The sequence below is a fragment of the Peromyscus eremicus genome, chromosome 1 (assembly GCF_949786415.1).
Source record: "Peromyscus eremicus chromosome 1, PerEre_H2_v1, whole genome shotgun sequence".
Classification (NCBI taxonomy): domain Eukaryota; kingdom Metazoa; phylum Chordata; class Mammalia; order Rodentia; family Cricetidae; genus Peromyscus; species Peromyscus eremicus.
Genome location: NC_081416.1, coordinates 22,285,906 through 22,308,125, shown reverse-complemented (window position 1 = coordinate 22,308,125; position 22,220 = coordinate 22,285,906). Strand labels below are relative to the sequence as shown.

Genomic DNA, 22,220 nt, shown 5'->3' with positions numbered 1-22,220 from the left:
AAACAGTTGGGAGTGTGTGCTACCTAGAGAAGAATCATCACTATGACCTCAACAAGCCTGAAAGACACTTTATTCTCTGTCTCCCAAATAAATTATCTGATGAGCTCCATCTAATTTGTAGTCTACAAATATTCTCTTCTTTTCACTAGGCTTCTAAAGCCCTCATTTTCAAGACGGAAAAAAACAGGAACTTAAGAACATTTAAAAATATTTATAAAATGGGTGCAATTTAAATCTATGCATGAACAGTTACTCACAATATACATACAAATCTTAGTAACAATTCTTAAATCAATTTATTTTCTTTTAAAATCATTTATAATATGTTTTATTAAATCCCAAACATTCAAAACAGCCAACATGTGTGAAGTATGTTAAACTTGTGAATGAGATATTCACAATCTCGGCAAACCCATGATACTTCTTACATTTGCAGCTCGTCTACATTCACAGTGCTCCAGGCAGTTCCATGAGAATGAGGGCTTCTCAATTTCCTAAGAAAGATTGGAGTGCACCAAGTGGAGGCTGACATGAAACAGAATTCAGGGCACAAAGGCGGAGATCTGCTTTGCAAAAAGAAATACCGCCCCTTCTATTTGTGGGAAAGCTGAGATAGCAAGTCAGAGCCTTCCGGTACTAGAGGAAGTGAAAATATCAACTTATAATTATCTTCTAAATACAAATCTCAGTTTTTTAAGCTTAATTTCTAAATATATCATGAATGTTTATCCTTATAATTCACAGAAGTTTGTTTTTCAACAGATGGAGACTATTACAGATATCTTCAACTGGTCAAAATGCAGAGAATAAGTGACTGTGGGATATACAACCCTAACTGATACATCTGCAATACAGCCTCTACTTCTAAGGCTCAGGGAAAATCATGAAAAAGGAAGAAGAGAGAATGGTAAGAGCCAGAGGACAAGGACATCAGCTGCTAGAGAGTTTCCCCAAACATGATATGGAAAATGCTCCCATGAATTCTCAACAATTGCCTGAATAAGAACAGCATGACACCAGTTGACATGGCAACCCGGATGGGAAATTCCACATATTCCTATCTCTAGATGAATTTGAATTTCCATATTGATTAAGAGGTTGGTCTAGGCTGAGGAGTCCCTGTGTTGGCCCAATCAACACAATCAAAGCAATCAATGGCTGCTGAGAGACAGAGAATCATTCCTCCAAGGAAAAATTCCCACAGAGGTTGTCAAATCCCAAATATTCAGCTCTGGACACATATACCTATAAGCAATGCTAAATGGACTTAGTAGGTTGTATGCACATGTATGTATATATATATATATATATATATATATATATATATATATATATATAAAACACAATAATTACAAAAGAAGAAATCATGCATTGGAGATGGCTGTGAAAGTTAAATATACTAAGACTGTGTATCAAGTTCTCAAAAAAGAATACACAGTAGAAATACAACTCGCATCTGTTCCCAACAAGTACACTCATGTATTTACAAATTACAAAGCCCACATAATCCAGCATGAAGAAAAGACATCAGTAATTTGGGGTGGGGTGGGAGGGGAGATTAATAGACAGAGGAAACATGCACCTATATTTAAGAAAATACACTTAAGATAATTCAAATGGGCTTTTCTTGTGTAAGGCTGACAGAAAGTAAAAGTATAGTCATATATTTGAAACTATACATAGTAGTTTAGAAAATATACTAAAAAATGTAGTGCATACGTTTATCTTAGGTTCATCCCTTACTCATACTCTTGCACCCACATGTGGACACATGGACTAAAAGGCCCAGTGTGCCTTCCTTTAACACAGGCAGGAAGTTCAACCCATGCTAGCCTTGACTGACACAGGGACTCCTCATCCTAGACCCACCTCTTAATCAATATGGAAATTCAAAGCACCAACCCTTCCCTGATCTTTTCACCATTTACAGACCAACTAGGGCATCACTCTGATCTCCAGAAAGTATGATTATGAGACTAATGACACCATTTATGTGCTGTCAATTGTGTTGACCATACTACGACCTCAGAGGGAAGCAAGCAACTGAATATAAAGATAGAAGTTACAAAGACAATAGGTCTACACAACCTGTAAAGAGACTTCCTGTGTTTTGAGTTATGCAATGAAGAAATAGCATTGCTGAGAGTGTGAGCTCCAGTGGAGAGGTGGGATGAAGCCAAGTGTGAATGAACTTAGGTCAGGAGATGATGGAAAGTCATAATCTCTCTGATCTTTTACACCATTTTCAGACAAGGCTTGCACTGTATTTCATTACATTTGTACTATACTATACATAGTATATTACATTTCTTTTTTTTTTTTTTTTTTTTTTTTTGGTTTTTCGAGATAGGGTTTCTCTGTGTAGTTTTGCACCTTTCCTGGAACTCACTCTGTAGCCCAGGCTGGCTTCGAACTCACAGAGATCTGCCTGCCTCTGCCTCCCAAGTGCTGGGATTAAAATGGGCCACCACTGCCCGACTAATTTTATTAGATTAGATATGCAAAATCACGTATCATATATGTATAACTCAAATACATTTTTTTACTTACTCAAATTTCAAAATTTTACTTTTTTATGGTGGAAGATTTATTGTAGATAAAAGGGGGAGCATAGCCAGAGACCAGGACATCTGGGAGAGTCCAGAGGGAACATGACCCTGAGCCAGGCCATGTAAGAGGAGAGGAGAGTAAAGGGTAGACCAAAAGGGACAAGGTAACCAAAATGGGGAAGGACAGGTGGAGGAAGGGCAGCCCAGCTCCTGGGCTTGAAAAGTTTGTGGTAGGGGCCAGGGTATGCCAGCTTTACCCTATACCAGGTAGGGACTGATGGATACTGAGAGAACCTAGTGGCCAGGTCTGCTTTCATATGTCAAATAGGCCCCTCAGCCATTGTGCCAGATTTGAGACTTAACATCCCAGCCTTTTTGTTGATGATAAATGATCAGGGATGATGTAATCTTTTCTATGACTACTCTCTGCTGACACTGGGGTTTCATGTTGGGGACTCAAGGAAGCTGGAATACTGGCCCAGGCTGGGAAGCAAAGGGACAGTGCAGGCTGCTTCACTTGGCGTCCAGGCTCTACGGCACCATCCGAGGCTAGAGAAACTCGGACTGCTTTGGCAGCTCCTGAAGCAGGACTACCTGTGGCTATCCACTTTGGAGTGCTCTAGAATCAGATTCTGAGAGAATACCTGGGTGGGGCTGGCAAATGGCTGGAGCAGTCTACAGTTGATCCGAAACCTGTTGGGACAGACAGGCGAGGGGACACAGGGTAAAGTTAAGGAATTTAGGGAAAATTTTTAGCCAGGGTGTGTATTTGAAACTTTCAGGCCACGCTCCTGGTAGTTGCGGGAGGGAAATCCCAAGACCAGGAAAAGGAGGAGAGGCCCCACCCTCAGGAATAGACAGGGGGGGGAAACTTATGAGTACTTATCCAGAGTCCACTTGTCCTGTGAGAGGTGTGTCCAAGTTGACTCCCTGAAGCATTCAATTTTTTTTTAAGTTTACAAAAAGAGGTAAAAAGTTTTAGATATGTTAGCATTACCACTGTTTGTAATCTGTACTAAAATCCATTGTTAATCTCACTAATTGAGAATAAGACCATTACCACAGTTTAAAGCCAAATTTGAAGCAAGCTTTAATTAAATACTGGCCAGGTGGATGGGCTCTGGCCAGGTCCATATCCAAGCCCCAAATCAAGTTTTGCAGGGGCTTAAGAAGGCAAAACCCATAAATCACCACATTTCCCACAAGGTCCAATCAGAGGCAAGTATACATCCTGACCTGCTTACTGCCTGCATACCTCCTGCCCACCTCCAATCAGGGGTAAGGGTACATTCTCACATATTTCCTGCCCACGTACTCCCCACCCACCGTGTGATCCAGCACATCCAGCGCAGATGGGTCAAAAAATTTGTTTAGGGGAATGAAAACATGAGCCTTGTCTCCCACAAACAACAACCTCCAGCATTTCAGGAACTATTTTTCCTTATGTAAGGGACTTGCAGATCAGAGGCATTTTTATTACATAGATCTCTTAGGTGGAGTAATTAAAACTTAAAATGTAACTTTGGCTCTCACACCACATTGTAGAAAAGGCAGTAGACTCATGCCTTTGAGTCATAGTAAAAGCTTGGTGGCTCAAAAATAATTCTGGGCTGAAAGAATTCACATTCTTTCCAAAATGCTGGATATATAGATTGGACAGAGATTTTTTTTAGCACCATGAGAAGTATTTTCAAGTCTACACTTAGAAGACAACCAAAGGAAGTTTAAAATATTGAGCTTCTGACTGAAAATAGAACTCAGTTCTTTACTAGCTTAGAACTCCATTGACTGGTGCTGAAATTTTGAACTTTAGAACTTTTAGTATAATAGCATAAGAAAATTTGAAAGAAATTTGAAACAGCTTTATACTTTTATATCTTGTATATTTAAGCTTTCATATCCTCAAACCTTTACATACCTTAAATTACTTTCTTAGATCTTTACAATTTGCATTATCTGTATACCTTAGAACACTTTCAAGATCCTCAGAACTCACATGAACTTTAAATTTTCTGTATCTAATCATTTACCATGAGACACAAGTGGCTGATTACTGAGAGCAATTATTGTAAAGCAAGTTCCTTTAAAGAAATGAATAGTAAATAGTTAGAGACCTGTTGAATTTATCTCTTTTCAGAGTCTAGTAGCAAGGTTAAACTGTGTATCTTTCTCAGCTGGAGACTCAGTAGCTCCTAGAAAGTGAGACCTAAGGCCTGATTTTTACTTGTGAAGAGAAATCATCTGTATCCTTGCAGGAGAAGTGCTAAAGCTTGCTGCTGTTAAGACTACAGTTAGTCAGTCAATATCATTAGAGATCTGAGAAAGATAAACCATAGCATGAGGTATCATTTATATGCATATGTATCAATTAAAATGGCAGAGACCTACCCACCACCCCAGGGTCCTGATGGCCTTGCTGGGGGCAGAGGTTGTAGCTGCAATACAGAGCAGCAGCATACTTTGGCAGCCAAACCCAGGTCTGAGAGATTTTCTTTCCGAGAAGGAATCTAGGGGAATGACCCAACCTTGACCAGGCAGAGTAGGACAGTCAACCAAAAAGTGTCCACAGCTTCAGCAGAGCCCTGGCAGCAGGCAAGGTATGGGGCAATTTTGCCCAGTGACCAGTGTCACTACAATTCAAATGGAGTCCTCATGCCCCATCTATCTTCCCTGGATACCCAAGAGTTCCCAGTGGGAGCCTGCATGCCTTTCTATCATGGGAAGCTTTATCACTAAACATTTTAAATGCCATATTCAGCAGATCTCCAAAGAGCTCAAGGACCACATATCTATTAAGTATACCTGATTAGTTACTTGCTTTATTTAGGCTCAACCTTAAAAAACAATTAACTTGTATGCCTTAATTATCTTAAACAGTTTATAATAATCTAGGAGATTATATAAGATTAGGATTTTACAACTTTGTCCCTGTTAAGTTTGAGCCTTAAAAATTTGAGTTGAAGATTTAATTGAAGATCCTTTAGCATCAAAATAGAACTAAACCATAAATACACTAAACTTTAATCTATAAATGCAGTCCATAAAGAGACTGGGAACTTTCCTGATCTTTTTTATAGTGTACCATTACAGAATATTACAGGTTTTTTTGTGTGTGACTTAGTTTATCCAAAAAGCTAAAGCCTAACAAAGTGAGCAAAGACAAAGAGGCTATACAAATATTACTGTGAACCTGAGTAGGTCATAGAAATTTATAAATCTTATTATCAAATGTAACTAGAAGCCTGGTGTTGAGTATATAGCAAAGACATAAGAAGTTAGACATATACACCTCTAAAGTAGATCGGTTAACCTGAGTATACCTTTTTAACTTTAGGAATTTTTTATTATACAAAAATCCATCCTAATACAAATATTTTGGAGACTTGCTGTTGCTTCCTTAGTCTACAAAGAGATACAATGTTAAACTAAGAGCTCAGTGGGCCTGAGAAGCTTTATGAGTGTTGCCTTTCTTGGTTTACACAATGTGGTCATCTTAATCAAAATGGTAGTGAAGTCACATGGCATGTACCCTTCAACCTTAGTAAAGATAGCTGCCAGCCATACGGCTGTTAGTTAAAATACCTATTTTTTAGATCTATTTTTAAACAATAGTTGAATCCAAACTACATACACAGTATTTTAAACAAGAGTTGACTCACATAAATGGTAAGTTGTAGCAAATATTACCAATGTACAGATTTTTAATAATAGACCTTTGTTACAAGTTTTAAGCCAAATTTGGTTACAGATCTTATAGACTTTTTTTAACCATACCCAATGAATGTACAAATCCTGAGATAGGCCAGGCAGTTGTGGTGCACACCTTTAATCCCAGCACTGGGGAGGCAGGAAGCAGGAGGATTTCTGTGAGTCCAAAGTAAACTTGATTTATAGAGTGAAATTCGGGGTACCTTAGGCTACACAAACAAACCTTGTCTCAAAAAAAAATGAGATAGAGTTTACCACATAGTTTTAAGGGATTTTTTTTTTGAAAGTAGAATGCAGAGAAATTGTAGAGATAAAAGATTTTTAAAAGTGGAAAGTAGAAGAACCTGAGAGGTAAGAGACTTTGGGAGTGTAAAGCAAGACAAGTCTAGATGTAAGAGATTTGGGGTCCTTTGTGCAGTGGCAGAAATTGTTACCATATGAGAGAAATTGAAAATTGAGCATGCTAATCTTTGGCCATTGATCTGTACTGAGGCCAAGCTGGGTGTAGTCCCAGAAGGAAAGAGAGAAGATTTTTTTTAAAAAATGAAATTTCACTGGAGGGAATTTCTAGAGTGACCTGTAGCCCAGATGAGCTTAGGCTTAGAGAAGCTGCAGGAGTAGATATGCCCAAGGGAGGAGAGGCCTGGGAGGGCTTAAGGAAGAGACAGGGGAGGCAGCGAGAGAGGAAACTTCAGGAGAGAGCTGAAAGCAGACGCTGTAGGACTTCAGGTGGGAGCCCAGAGGTAGCATAGTGGGACTGCAGATGCCTAGGGGATGGTGAGATAAAATAGCTGAGGTGAATGCGGTGTCTGTCCTTGTGACAAGAATTTCCACTGGGGCATCCCCTATGCAGAACAGAAAATTTGTCAGAGAGGAAAATGTCCCGAATCACAGAGGAGAGGCATCCTTTTCCATGTGACCAGGGCCCAAGTAGGGTGAGAGCAGCTTCCTAGCACACTGGTGTGGCTTTTGTAATAACAGTAGACAAAGCAGGCATCTCAGCATGACACTTACATGGTAGAGAGAGATGAAAGAGCAGGGCAAAAAGGGGACAGTAAGTGTCCTTAGCAGAGATACCCAGAAAGATGTAGCAGGCCAGACACAGGAGATGTGAGATGAGTTCCCAGGCAGGTGCCTTGGGAAGTGTAGAAGTCTCTAGGAGCTGGAGAGACATGTGTGGCATAGACAAGGAGAGGAATGGTTAGAGCCCTAGGAGGGGAGAGGTAACTGAGAAGGTGGACTCTAGAACTGGGGGTCAGATTTGATCGATAGCAGGAGCCAGCAGAAACAGGATCTGTACATACCTTAGGAGAGTCAGATCAGCAGCTTGGTTCAGAGAGGCTGAGTTCGTTGAAAGGGAATGACAGTTCTAGGATTTCAACACCAGACAAGTGAAAAAAGAAATAAAAAGAAGAAGAAGAAGAAGAAGAACACGACTGCTCCTAGCTATAGTGTAGAAGGTTTATTGTAGATAAAAGGGAGCACATAGCAAGAAGCAGAAGTTCAGAGTGGACATGAGCCTGAGATAGACCGTGTGAGGAGAGGGAGGACAGGAAAGGGGAGAGACAGGAGAGTAAAGGATGGACAAAACAGGGACCAGGTGATCAAAATGGCTGAATTATATAGGGAGGGTCACTAGAGTGAGGGAAGCCCAGCCCCTGGGCTGGAAAAATTTAGGATAGGGGGCAGAATATGCCAGCCATCCTATGCAACAGGTAGGGACTAAAGGATGCTGGGAGAACCTGGCAGCCAGGTCTGCTTTGATATGTTAAATAGGCACCTCAGTTAGCCAAAAAAATATATTTAATTCTAAGAAGTTGGGAGAGACCTCAAAGATCTGCAATGACTTTCAGGCACTGAAAATTTTTACATTACTAACATCAAAGGCTGAGATAAATCCATCAGTCAGAAGTAGAGTGATTGATGAACTATACTGCATCTAAATCAGCACGATACTATATTACATTAACATTCTGGAATCCATCAAGTGGTAAACACATGAGGATACTCAACACATTACATTTGAAAATGAACTCAAAATAATAATATACATGATACATGCAGTATGTTCTTGTCCATTTCTGCACATGTCTGGTGCATAACATGGTACTACATATCATCCAAATAACCTTCATTGACATACTCACTTCATTTTCACAAATTTATCCCCAGATAAACCAGGTTATAAAAATGCTGTCTGTAATAATTGCATTTTATGCACTACCAGAAACTGCTAAATATGCATTTTAAAATTGTAGAATATTAGTTTAAAACACAATTTACCACAGAAAAGAAAGTAACATTATGTTAATGATTTTTTTTTTTTTGAGACAGGGTTTCTCTGTGTAGCCCTGGCTGTGCTAGAACTCATTTTGTAGACCACACTGACCTCAAACTCACAGAGATCTGCCTGCCTTTGCCTCCACAGTGCTGGGATTAAAGGCATGCTCCACCACCTCCGAGCATTAATGGTGCTCTTAGAAACATTTAGATACTGAAGATCTAAAGCTGTGTTTATCTTGTGACCCCGACCTCATCCCCTCCTACCTGCTCTCCTGCCCACTCTTTCTCCTCCCCTATGCCCTACACCTACATTTGCATATAATCGTGCACTGAGATTTGTCCTGAGACAGCTCTGTCATTTTACACTTTCCCATGTGAATGATTGTACCTGACACATTAGACAATTTGGTCACCTGCAATGTTTCTCAAAAAGTTACTGAACAACTTTCTTATTTATTTTCCTTCCAGTGAGCATAGCTAGTCACTTTTTCACTTCTTGTCCAGGTAAGTGCGGTCCTGTTGCTAGATAGAACCTGCCGATGGAAGGTGAATTTTCTGTGCCACTTTCATGTTTAATTTAAAAAGCATTTCCTGTTTCCTCTAGCTTTCTCTCCTTCCATAATATCACATGAAAACAAAAACCATGGATAATACTGAAGTTAATTATACAAAAGCTGCTCAGCCTGGGTCCTGGGAAGGCTGGCATCATAACTACATCATTTCTTACTGTTCCTCTGTGATCAGAGTAACCTTCAATTATACTTCTGTCTCCATGACTTTTATAAAAAACCTATTTATAATAACAGTTCATCTTGCTTATCTATTAATTATAGAAAAAGATATACACCATTGGTTTTTCTCAGTGCTTCCAATAGATGAAGGACTTCCTCCTGAATTCGGTCTTCGATAGTTTTCTTTCCCATCCCCATAGACCTTAAGACCATGAGGGAGAAACGCCTCGTTTGCTTCCATATTTCTCCATTGCTGAAAACGATGCCTTTTGGGACAAAAAAAAAAAAAAAAAAAAAAAAAGATCATAAATTCTAGTTGAGAGTATTCATCACAGGTAATAATACCGACTCTCTTGTGCTTGCTTAAACTCTTGCAGGTATTGTGTGATCTGTACATCTAGAAACTTCAACATAAATTCTCTAAACTCAAAACATGATCAAAGTAAAAGATAAGCCCATAAAAAATCACCTTGTCAAGGAAGCTTTAGACAACAACACAGAGGAACAAAAGACCACTTGTCACTTTTGCCAGCATTCAGTGCTCCATCAGAAGACTGGACAGCTTGCTACCAGGCTCAAAATCAAAAACTAATACACAGTTGGTTTCCAACTATCAGTGTTTCAACTTCTGGCTTCTCTGCTATGAATTAGTCGAAAATAGCTACATGATCAAACCATAATATGAATATTGCATGTTCCTCTTTCCTTAGGTTATTGACATGTATTATAATATGCCCTCCTAACCTTGGGCAGCAAGCCAGACCTCCTAATCAGCCATGCAACCATGGAAGACAATAACCCATACTCGGCAATGTGCCATGTGAGGCCCTGATGTCTGTTAGGTTAACTATGGTAAGTACATTTTCAACTTAGACTGGTTTTAGCTTAGACAGGTTACAGGGATGTAATCTCATTGTGACCTGAGAAACTTCTGAACTTTTTCTGAAGTTTTAAAATCAATTCCAATTGGTGGAAATAGTGTTCTGAGGAAAATTATTTCTTCCACTCTCAACATTCCTCAGTTGCCTGTAGTTCTGTGTGTGGTGTTGAGGCCTTTCAGACTTTTCCCCATCCACTTTGGCGTGTCTATTGGTGCCATCCTTTTTCACCTCATGTTTGGGAAGTCATATTGGTGAGACTCATGGATATAGAGCTTCTAGCACTATTAGGAGACACATTCTCACAGCAAACTCCCTGATCCTGTATCTCTTACAATCTTTCCACCTCCTCTCCACAATGTTTCCTAAGCCTTAGGTGTAGGAATGTTTTGTAGATGATTCCATTGAGACTGGGCTCCACAACTCTGAATGTTATTTGGTTATTCAATACCAAATGATTAGCCCTGAAAATATAAGTAACAATATACAAACTTAGCAGGTTTTATATATACTCATACAATAACAATTACCGAACAAAGAGGCCGTGAATTTGAAAAAACAGGAAGGAGGGGTATATGGGAAGGTGTATAGGGAGTAATGGGAAGGGAGTAATGATGTAATTATATTATTATGGTCTTAAAATAATTTAAAAGAAAAAAGTTTGTAATATCAGTGGAGTACACAAACACTGAGTGCCTGTGGCTCCTGCAGAGAGAGCATGACTGTGCTTTTTTTCCCATCCCACTATATACAAATATTCCTTACAATTTTTAAAGATAAAAGACTGGATACAGGTCTGGAAATACATGAATCTGTACTGATCCCCACACTATACACACTTATAAAGTCATCTAGATCCATCCTCAGGCCATGAGACAGAATATTTGGTGACGAAGATGTTTTGTCACTTTGTCTCAGTATCTTTATCGTCATGTTTCTGACTGTAATAGAAAATGAGTATGCTGTAGTCACACGTTCAAACTTAATGCTTCATGGGGACATTGTGTGTAAAGTTAATCAATTTGAAAATGGGTTAATGATCTCTTATAAACAACACATTTCATTAATGAACACTAGAAGTCAGAAGAGGGCAGAGAAAGTTGAGAAAAAAGAGCCAAACTCTTCAGTAAGCGTTTTATCTGTTTACTGAAATGTCACAGCAAATGCCACTAAAATCTACTGATGCATGTTAATCAAAATTTACCCAAACATAAAGAAAATGGAATCACATTTGCAGGGTGTGCTGGGTGGTTTTGTGTGTCAACTTGACACAAATTAGAGTCATCAGAGAAAAAGGAGCCTCAGTTGAGGAAATGCCTCCATGAGGTCCAGCTGTAAGGCATTTTTTCAATTAGTCATCAGTGGGGGAGGACCCAGCCCAGGATGGGTGGTACCATTCCTGGACTGGTGGTTCTGGGTTCTATAAGAAGGTGAGCTGAGCAAGCCATGAGAAACACGTCAGTAAGCAGCACCTCCCTATGGCTTCTGCATCAGCTCCTGCCTCTAGGATCCTGCTCTGTTTGAGTTCCTATCCTGACTTCCTTCAATAATAAATAGCAAAATGGAAGGGTAAGCCAAATAAACCCTTTCCTCCCAAACTTGCTTTGGGTCATGGTGCAGCAATAGAAACCAATTACTAAGACACAAGGAAATGGATGAAACTATAAATTATTTGTTTCAAGGAACCCAGACTCTTAAAAACAAATGCAGCAATTTTCTGTTATAGAGAATCTAGAGGATGTGTGTGTGTGTGTGTGTGTGTGTGTGTGTGTGTGTGTGTGTGTTGAAAGAAGAAAGACCACGAGAGAGGAAGAAGAGATCTAAGAGTAGGGAATAGAAAGAGAGGAAAATATGTGAAAGCAGAGATAAGATCTACTGGGGAGAAGAAGGGAATCAGTAACACAGACAGGAGTGGCTGAGTGCAGTGGGCAGATGACAAATAGGAACAAAGGTTACACAAATATGGCATAAGGAAATGCTTTTCATATGCTATATTTAAATTGTTTTCAATTTTTATAAAATAATTCATAAATTTACAAATACTTCTAGTCTCTCAGTTTCCTTGCCTATATAACTTCATTCCCACTTTTATAGACCTGGATGTGCCCCAACAGAGAGCCATACCTAACCCTTGGCTGACTTTACTGAGTAATGATGATTGCATTTTGCCAGAAAACTCATCTCCCCGGTCAACCAGAGCTTCCTTCAATGCTTCATATCCATACAGCACCACCGTGGGCTTCATGCCCAGATACACAGTGAACACGGGGCCATATTCTTTTGCTAGCTGGAAACAGAGCAGGGATGATCAGTAAAGGAAATATGTTCATTCATACTGAAGAGACATTTTAATATTCACACACGCATTGATTTTAGACCAAGTAGTTTAATAAGAAATGACAGTTAAATAGCCGTTATCATTATGCTCTTGACAACATTGCTGTTACTACTCTTCCTCTATGAAATGGAGACTGTGATACGTATTTGCTCAAATTTTACTTTTGCATTTTCCTGTCAAATATACATTTGCATTAGATTTCTCTTCTAGCCTGCTCTTACAATAAACAATGTGTTTCTCTCCCTGAGTAAAGTCACCCCTCTTGTACACTTATAATCATCTCCTGTCATCCATTCTCCATGTCATCCTTTATGCTGAGGTCTCTGAATTTCAACAGCACTGGGGACACAGCAGGATAGATATGCCTGCTCTCCAAAAGTACCTTCTATAAGGCTTATACATGCCAATTACCCTTAAAATCAGTTGCATGCACAGAGCACAGTGCCTGAAGCCAAGTAACCATTCATCACTGTTGAATGTAAACACAGTCAACTAATCTGTGTGAAAACATTACATATTAAAGAAATAGAAATTAAATCTCAAGGATATTTTAAAACTTGCCCCAAGTTATGAGTTAACTCAGAACTCCCTGCCCAGGATGAAGAAGCTGTGGGGGCAGCGAGTGCTCTGGTGACTGGATGTTTCAGGGAAAAGATAGATTTCTGGTCATTCCTTCAGATGTCAGGGAATAGCTGCCATGTGGATCAGTGGTAGAGCAGTCTTTGATTCATTATCCAAAATATGTGGTAAGAACTCTCCGAATTCCTGAATCCTTAGTTATGTCCTTCATTTCAAATCAATGTATACTATAGGAAAATGTAGATTTTAGAACTTATACAATAAGTTTTTGTAACTGAACACAGTTCCATCTTCCATGCAATTCATCAGAGAATAATTGCTCTACTAAAATAGGACCCAGAACAGGACATGAACACTGTTCTGCTCCCTCATAGTGTCACAAATCATCTCCTGGGTCCCATTTCCTTCTAGCTCTCAGTAGAGCACAGACTTGGAAGCTGGCTTGGGTTTCTATTAAAAATTTTGTTTTCATTCTTTGGCTGGGGAGGTAGTTCCATGTATAACACTTGCTATGTTCACATAAAGGCAGGCACAGTCACACACACACATGCAATCCAATCACTCCCACAACAAGAAAGGAGACAGACAGGAGAATCCTCAGAAGCTCACAGCCAGCTAGACTGAGATACACAGCAGTGACTGACAAAGGCACTGTCTCAAATATAGTGGCAAGATTGTCCTCTGACTGTCCCATGATCACTGTGGTACATGTGTGCCCACACTCAAACACACATGTGCACATATATACATGCATACACATCATACACACATTCACTATTCACTTGGGCCTTCAGGTGCCTAGTGAGTAACTGAAACTGAGATCAATCTTAACATCTCTGCCTTCAGTTCATACCTGTCTCCTTAACCTTAAGCTGTGGTTCAGTTTCTGTTGGACTTTGCCTATAGGCTAGGTAAGCACTCCAGTGTTTATACGAAGTGTTTAATCCTCCTGCTTCAATGTTAAAGCCACTGACACGACTGAAGTCTTTTCAAGGTCACAGGTTCTGTTACAGAGACTCTACAGTGCCCTAGAAGACATCCATCATTTTTCTAAACCACCAGGAACAGCAGAGCTCTACAGGCAGCTCACTCTGTGAAGGAGATACCCCAGAAAAGGGCAGTAATACCATGGGAACCATAGTACCCCATCCAGAATCCCAGGAGGTTGCCTCTGACCAGTTTAACAACTTCCTGAATACAAAAGGAAATTAGTTTCCTTGGTACCAAATGAGCATTGTCCTCTACCCTCAAGAACTGGAAACTTCCTCAGCACTGATAAATAAGACTGTGCTGTGCAAGCCCCTCAAGCCTTGCCTTTGCTTTTTCACCTGTCAAAAACCTCAAGACTGTCAACACAAAGAAATCTTCTGGATCTCTCTCTGTCAGAGTGGCCACGGTGATATTTAAATACCTTTTCTTGCTGTACTATTAACTTCTATACCTACACTTCTGTTAAGATAAGTGGTCAAAACTAGTCAGTTGGGACCCCAAGTGTCAGGGTTTTCTTCTCAGTCCCTGGTAACATCTACATGGAGTCTAGAACCACATTTTCTTTGTACTGAGGATGCATAATTCACTCATTGAAAATCACTGAAAGGAAGCTAATCACACTTACCATGCTCAGAGATTTGCTGATATTTTTAATATCCACTTGCAAAACATTTCCAACAATTGGAAGAGGAGAGGGTCCAGGTGGGAGCTTCCCTTTGCCATAGTGCTGATTCCATAGGGAAAGAAAAATCAAACAAGACAAGCAAATCACCAGGATGACAAAGAGAGCCATTGACTCGCTATGAACAAATACACTGGAAAGCATACGCGCCAAAGGTCTATAAATTCAGCTCCAAAAAGTACACAGTGTATGGACTGTGGGAGGGATTTCTATCTTTAGTACACTTTGATCTGTATAAACAAAACTACCCATTTCCTAACACTTTTCGTTGTATTTGCCATTTCAACACAACTCTTCCTTCTTTAAAGTGTAGTACAGATGGCTTTTTTTTCTTTTTTCTTTTTATTCATTTGTCTCTCATACAATACATTCTGACCACAGCCTCCCCTCCCTCCACTCCTCCTAGTTCCCACAACCACCTCCCCTCTCTCCTAGATCCATTGCCCCTCTGTTTCCCTTCAGAAAAGAGCAGGCCTCCCAGGGCTGGCATAACAAGATGCAATAAGACTAGGCACAACCCCTCATATTAAAGCTGGACAGGGCAACCCAGTAGGAGGAAAGGGGTCTCAAGAGCAGGCAAAAGAATCATACTCCAGTCTCTATAAGCCTGTAAGAGCCCTGCTTAGTTGGTTCTGTAGGTCTTGTTCTCTTGGTGTCTTTGACTCCTCTTCTCATACAATACTTCCTCCCCATCTTCTTCTGGTTTCCCCAAGCTCCACCTAATGTTTGGCTGAGGGTCTATGAATCTGCTCACATCAGCAGCTGGAAGAAGCCTCTCTGACGATGACTAACCTAGGCACCAGTCTATGAGTATCATCAAAAATCATTTTGCTGACTTTTTTTTTTTTTTTTTTGGCCAGTTGTGTTTGGTTCTTCCCTTCTCTGGGCTGTCCAGCTTCCAGTTCCTGGCCATCCAAGTGGTGTCAGACAAGTGCTCACTATCCTGGTATGGGTCTCAAGTTAGACTAGTCATTGGTTGGCCACTCCCACAAACTCTGAGCCACCATAACCCCAGGACATCTTACAGACAGGACAGCTTGTAGGTCGAAGGTTGTAAGGCTGGGATGATCTTCCATTCCCATCACTGGAAGCCTTGCCACACTACAGAAGATGGTCAGTTCAGGCTCCATATCCTGCATTACTAGGGGTCCTTGCTATGGTCACCTCATAGGTTCCAGGAAGTTTCTACTCACTAGGTTTCCACATCACTAGCCCCAAAACCCCTCAATTCCAGTTATCTCTTCTCTCTCTCTTTCTCTCTCTCTCTCTCTCTCTCTCTCTCTCCCCCCCCCCCCCGCCGTCCTTCCCTCCACCTCCTAATCCCACAGATGGCTGTATTTCAACAATAAAGTTAATTACTATTTATAACTTTCCTAGTAAGAGTGAAGACATTCTAAACAGAAATGCATGTGGCCCTCCCTTTGGCCATCAGACTATTAAAACTATGATCTGCAAAGTATTGGAATATCACAAGGAACCTCAGCCTAGGGGAAGGGAATAGATGAAGCCATGGTGCCAACTTTGTCTTTCAATAGCTTGTCTTTGGGAATAAGAACTCTTAGAAAGATTACTGAACTACAAAAGCTGATCAACTGATTATAATTTCAATGGTGTGGGGATATTAAGATGTTGCATGTCAGAGACAAATTACCTTGCAACACCTTTAACCCCTTCAATAGACAATTATTTCCTTCCTCTATATGAGACCTAACAATTTCGTGACTACTAGGTAAATCCTTTGGATGTCAAACACACACCCTATCTTCTAGGAATCAACAGGCCAAGAATGTCATCAGACAGTATCTGAGGCCTATGTAGGCTAAGATTCCCCCATTTTTCTGGAGCCCATCTATTTGATGCATCCACCAATGCACTTGAAAAATGTCTTCATTTATGATTATTTTTGTTCTGTTATTGTTAAAATTTCATGGAACTGGAACCACATTGGGACTTGCTGTTTTGACAAATTTGAATCTTTTCCTGGGCCACTATCACTCATATTTGGCTCTAGAGTAATCTGTCTCTTTTTCCTTTGAGGGTTAAGAATAAAGAGCTATGTCTTTCCTGATGACCAATGTCAGGCCTTAAAGGAATGGCCCACTGTTCACCAAAGGACTCAATTGCATTGGTACCAGACACCATTACAAGGACTCCCCTGGTGCTGGCTCTCTAGTCTTGCCTCCTTGTTTAGAAGTTTGTGAGTTCTTTCTTTAGATTTGATCATTAGTCCAGTGTTGTATGTTGAGCTCTGATTTTTGCAGGATCCTGTTCATTTGGATGCTTGCTTTGCTTTCAAAGTGATTGTTTTAAAGCAGCTGCTCTGTGTGTGTCAGGAGCATTTTGGTTTCTGAGTTTTCTGTTTGTTTTCACTTTCATTGGTTCTTGGAACTTTGAAGGCATTCAGGTTTCTATTTGGTTTGTCTTGGTTTCGTGTGTTCAGAGTGTTTGATTTGCTCATTGCCCTTTGTCTCCTGACACTCTTCAAATATCTATTTCTGCATTCCTGACCCATGGCTTCTTCTTGCCACCAGGCTCATTTTGGCTTAGGAATTTTCTAAAGCATCTGATGAGAAACATCCACAAAGTAAGAGGCACCAATCCGACAGGGTGGTGGCAGCAGGGAGGACTTGTGATGTCCAAAATCCTCACAGTGGATCCAACAAAACACACCCTGCTCTCAGGCTGGAAAGAACTTCACCGTCTTGTCCCAGAACACAGAAGAGTCTGGTCATGCTCATGTCCCTGGAAAACATGTAGGACACCAATGACACTATAGGAGGAAATGGTCTTGGGATGACAGCTGAGACGGTCAGTCCCAAAAGCAAATCCCATAAGCCTGATGCACAATGAACATTCCCTAGCTGGCATAGAAAAGCTCGCAGTTTTCTAGGAAAAAATGGGAGACACATATTTGAAGAAGGAAGAAGTGTTTACATACCCGCCATCAGGAACTCCAATCTGCAGTATATGTGATGATTGTGGATTTTCATCTTACAAGTATATAAAAAATTGAGAGCTGTAACCAAAGATAATAGTCTTACACGTTCCTCAATGGGGAATATTTGATGTTCCTAAATTGATATTTTTGTGTGCAAGTCTAGAAGTCCTCAGAATAAAACAAACAGTAATGAGTGGGCAGCCTACTTTAACTGGAATTTAGAAGCATCTAAGAGAAGAAATGAAAAAAATCCTAACTCAAAAGAAGTGAGTCAATTTTGAATAAGTGTCAGAATTAAAGAAAGATATTTAAGGATAGATTAGTAGAAAATCTTCTCAAATCTAAAATAAATCTGTAGAATTTGACCTTTCTCAACATCTCTGTCCATTTATCTCTCTCTATCCCTTTGGCAAACAACTCAACTAGATGTAACCCAATCCCAGCACTGTAAGCTTCATTTGGTGACAAGAGATAGCCAGTTTGGACTCTGTCTTCCCCATTATTTGGTTAATTAAGTCACCATCATATATGCATATATTTTAAGAAGTTTCTCCTATATTAGGTTTCCATACTGCCTCTCAAATGCCCATAAATTTTAGCTGTTTGTCCCCATATCCTCTCCCTCAACCCTGTCCTCCTCCCTACTGTTACAGCCCTCCTGTTACAGCCCCCACCATCCCTCCATAATTACTATTCTATTTCCCTTCCCAAGCAAGATATTTCAGTAACATCTAGTCCCTTACTCTATACCTACCTTCTATGGTTCTAGGGCTTATAGCTTTGTTATCACAGACTTAAGAACTAATCTTCACATATAAGCAAATATATACCATATTTGTTTTTCTGGGTCTGAGAGACTGCACTCAGGATGATTTTTTTTCGAACCACATCATTTGCCTGCACATTTCATGGTGTCGTTGTTTTAATGGCTGAGTGATTTTCCATTGTGTAAATGCACCACATTTTCTTTATCCATTCCTCTGTTGAGGGACATTTAAGTTGTTTCCTATTTCAGAATATTATAAAAAGAGCAGTGATGAATATGGTTGAACAAAGTCACTTTGTGGTGGATAAATCATCCTTTGGGTATATGCCCAAGAGTGGTACAGCTGAATCTTGAAGTAGATTAGTTCCCATTTTTTAAGGAAATGCCACACTGGTTTCCATAGTGGCTATACAAGTTCCACTCCCACCAGCAATGAAAAAGTGTTCTTGCTCCACATCCTCACCAGCATGAGCTGTCACTGTGTTTTTGTTGTTGTTGTTGTTGTTTTTTTTTTTTTTTTTTTTTTTGGTTTTTCGAGACAGGGTTTCTCTGTGTAGCTTTGCATCTTTCCTGGAACTCACTTGGTAGCCCAGGCTGGCCTCGAACTCACAGAGATCCGCCTGGCTCTGCCTCCCGAGTGCTGGGATTAAAGGCGTGCACCACCACCGCCCGGCTGTCACTGTGTTTTTTATCTTAGCCATTCTGACAGATGAAAGATGGAATCTCAAAGTAGTTTTAGTTTCCACTTCTCTGATTGCTAATGATGTTGAACATTTCTTTAAGTGTTTCTCAGCCATTTGAGTTTTCTTTATTGAGAATTCTCAATTTAATTAGATTGTTACCTTGATATCTACTTTTTTGAGTTCTTTTTAAATTTGCATATTAGCTCTCTGAAACTGAAGTTTTCAGCAAAGTATTGTGGCTAATCTGTTCTTCAAAACTCAGTGTCAATCTCTTTCAAACAGCTTTTGATCCACCTGCAAATTCTAGTTGGGGAGATGTGGACTTTCAGAATTTCAACATTTGAGATTTAAACCTTCCAACATTGTGATTTTCATGATTTTGTATTCCAGGGACTTTTATCTACCAGGATTTCAATACTACAGGTTAGTTGTCATTATAGATAAGGTTGGTACTAGGTTCATTTGATCAATCTGGTCATTCAGTGCCCTTGTCCATTGATTCCCTCACAAATGAGTGTTACCATTGTCTACTCACATTCCTATACCCCACATTCTTTTTATTACTTTGAACTTTTTAGACATTTAATAGACAATGAATTTACAAGTGTCTACAAGTCCAGGAACAATGAAACTTGAGCTGTTCCTCTTCCCACACAAGGTAGAGCATTCACATTAGTGTACCACTGAAAGCTATGGCCAGTTGGAGGATTTACCCTTACCATGCCAACTCAACTGAGCTGCAAGCAGCCACCATTACACCATGCTCCTAAATACCAACCTAACTTATCTATGGTCAAGTTTGGTCTGCTTCTTCCACCTCCATAAGGTCATATGGGATGCTTAGCAGACCCAGGAAAGAGCCAAGGAGGAGCCACAGGTCCAGTAGGAGTAAGTGACAGAAGGGCATGGGCTAAGGCAGCTTGCATATGTCCTCAGCTCCTCCACCTCATGAAGGATTGAACTTGCAGATGCCTGACTTGACTGATGAAATAACAGAATCCAGGTCATAATTGACCATTCTGACATTGGTTGTATCTCAGTCGGGGTCTACATCCCCAAACACTGTGTAGAGGCATGCCAGGAGCTGTCTTATGAAAAGTGTAAAATTCTTTGAATTGCCTTAGTGAGGAACCCAGGAAGCTGCCTTTTGATTCTCTCATTGATATCCTATCCTCAAAAGTCTGAGGTCAGAGGGTATGTGAGGTCAGAGGATATGTTAAGCCATGTGGCACAAGTTGCAGGGCAGTTGCAACACAGCCTGAACCTGCTTAAGCAAACTTTCCCACACTGGGCCTCACACAAGCTGGTAGTCTTTGTGTTATCTCAGTGTACCAGGCTTTTTTCTTTTAGGGACACCAACTAGCCCCCAAATCATGACACCGAGACTTATTAGTTGTGAATGCTTGGCCTAACTTAGGTTTGTTTCTGGATAGCTCTTTTAATGTAACCTATTTCTCTTCAATCTAAAGTAATCTACATTTTGCCTCCTCATTCTTTTACTTTTTCTTTCTTTCTTTCTGTCTCTATGTCTGGCACACTGATGGCTGCCTGGCTTCTGGCCCAGGTGTGTTCCTCATTCTCTCCTCTCTTCTCCTTCTCCTCTTCTCTTCTCAAGCCTACATTCTCCTCCTATTTATTCTCTCTCACTCACAGCCCTGCCTATCCCTCTCCTGACTAGCTATTGGCTGTTTAGCTTTTTATAAGACCAGTTGGGTACCTTAGCATTCAAAACAAATGCAACACATCTTTACATAATAAACACATATCCTCACATCATTGAACAAATGGAGCATAAACAAAAGTAACACACCTTTACACAGTTAAAGTAATATTCTGTAGCATACACAAATGTAACACACCTTTGCCTCGAATATCCTGCAACACCCCAGTGTGTGAATATTGACCGTGTTCCAAAGTGGGAATACTCCATGCCCACAAACCAATCAGAACTTCCTGTGCTGTGATAAGAAGCAATAATTAAAAGATGCAATCATTTTCCCCTTTTCTGATCCTCTTCATTTATCAAACCACATATTATGTACTTGAGACTATCTTGATCAACTGTCTACAGGGACATAATATCTGGTACAGAAGCTACAATTGCTGCAACTTCTTGAGGAAGTTCTCAGGAGTTCACTGTCATTTTCCAGGACCTGTCATGTTTTCATATGGATCAAAATAATGAATTAAATGAAGATGTTGACTGGGAGTAGAGATTTGTGCCTAACAAGCACAAATTCCTGGGTTTGACCCAAACACTGCAAAATAAATAAACACATTATTAAAGAATATTAACTCCAGACCCTTGAAGTTTCTAAGAGTGACAATAATTATGCCATTTGAACCCAACCCCCTTCCCTGAGATGCAAGGCTCTATTTATTTATGTATTTGTTTGGGGGCTGTGATTCTTAAGGGTTTTGAAAAGCATTGCATTATTTGAGGGGACTGAACTTTGGGGAGGCAATTTATTATGCAAGGGAAGATCAGAAGTTTCAAACTTCTTTACTAAAAATCATAGTACTTGTCTCTTTGGTCAAGGAACTAAGTAGATTCTGTGTCAGTCACCAAGTATGTTAATGCCAATTATATTCAGAGGTCAGAAAAATAACCACTGGCCCCTGTATTCCCTCACTCTAACACAGAGTTCATGTCAATGTTTTGGGTTGTGAGTATCAACAGATCTCAACCTGTATCCAACCAACAGTCTTCAGAAATATCTGTCTGCTTCTGCCTGCCTCAACTGCACTGTTACCTGAGAAAACCACTAAGAATCCTATGCCAGCTAGTTCTATTATTGTCAACTTGACACAAGCTAGAATTATACAAGAAAAGGGAACCACAATTGAGACTATGCCTCCATAAAATTGGCCTGATGGCAAGTCTTTACTGCATTTTCTTAATTAATTGTTGATTAATGCAGGAGGACTCAGGCTATATGGGTGGAGCCAACTCTGACTACCAGTCCTGGTAACTGAGACAGCCACATCAAGCAAGCCTTTAAGTAGCACTCCTTCATGACCTCTACATCAGCTCCTGCTTCCAGGTCCCTGCCTTGGTGAGGTTCCTGCCCTGATTGCCTTCTGTGATGAACTGT

At 40.2% G+C, this 22,220-nt stretch overlaps 1 protein-coding gene across 1 annotated transcript in view; it reads right to left on the bottom strand.

Annotated features, from left to right (window-relative positions):
* LOC131896067 (cytochrome P450 2C29-like) overlaps positions 1–14,849 on the bottom strand; it is a 60,353-nt gene extending 45,504 nt beyond the window's left edge. The window contains exons 1-3 of the mRNA XM_059246653.1: positions 14,682–14,849; positions 12,274–12,436; positions 9,388–9,537 (exon numbers count right to left, since the gene is read on the bottom strand). Of these exons, the coding sequence (XP_059102636.1) occupies positions 9,388–9,537; positions 12,274–12,436; positions 14,682–14,849 (481 nt within the window). The remainder of the gene's footprint in view (positions 1–9,387; positions 9,538–12,273; positions 12,437–14,681) is intronic.
* Positions 14,850–22,220: the final 7,371 nt, after the last annotated feature.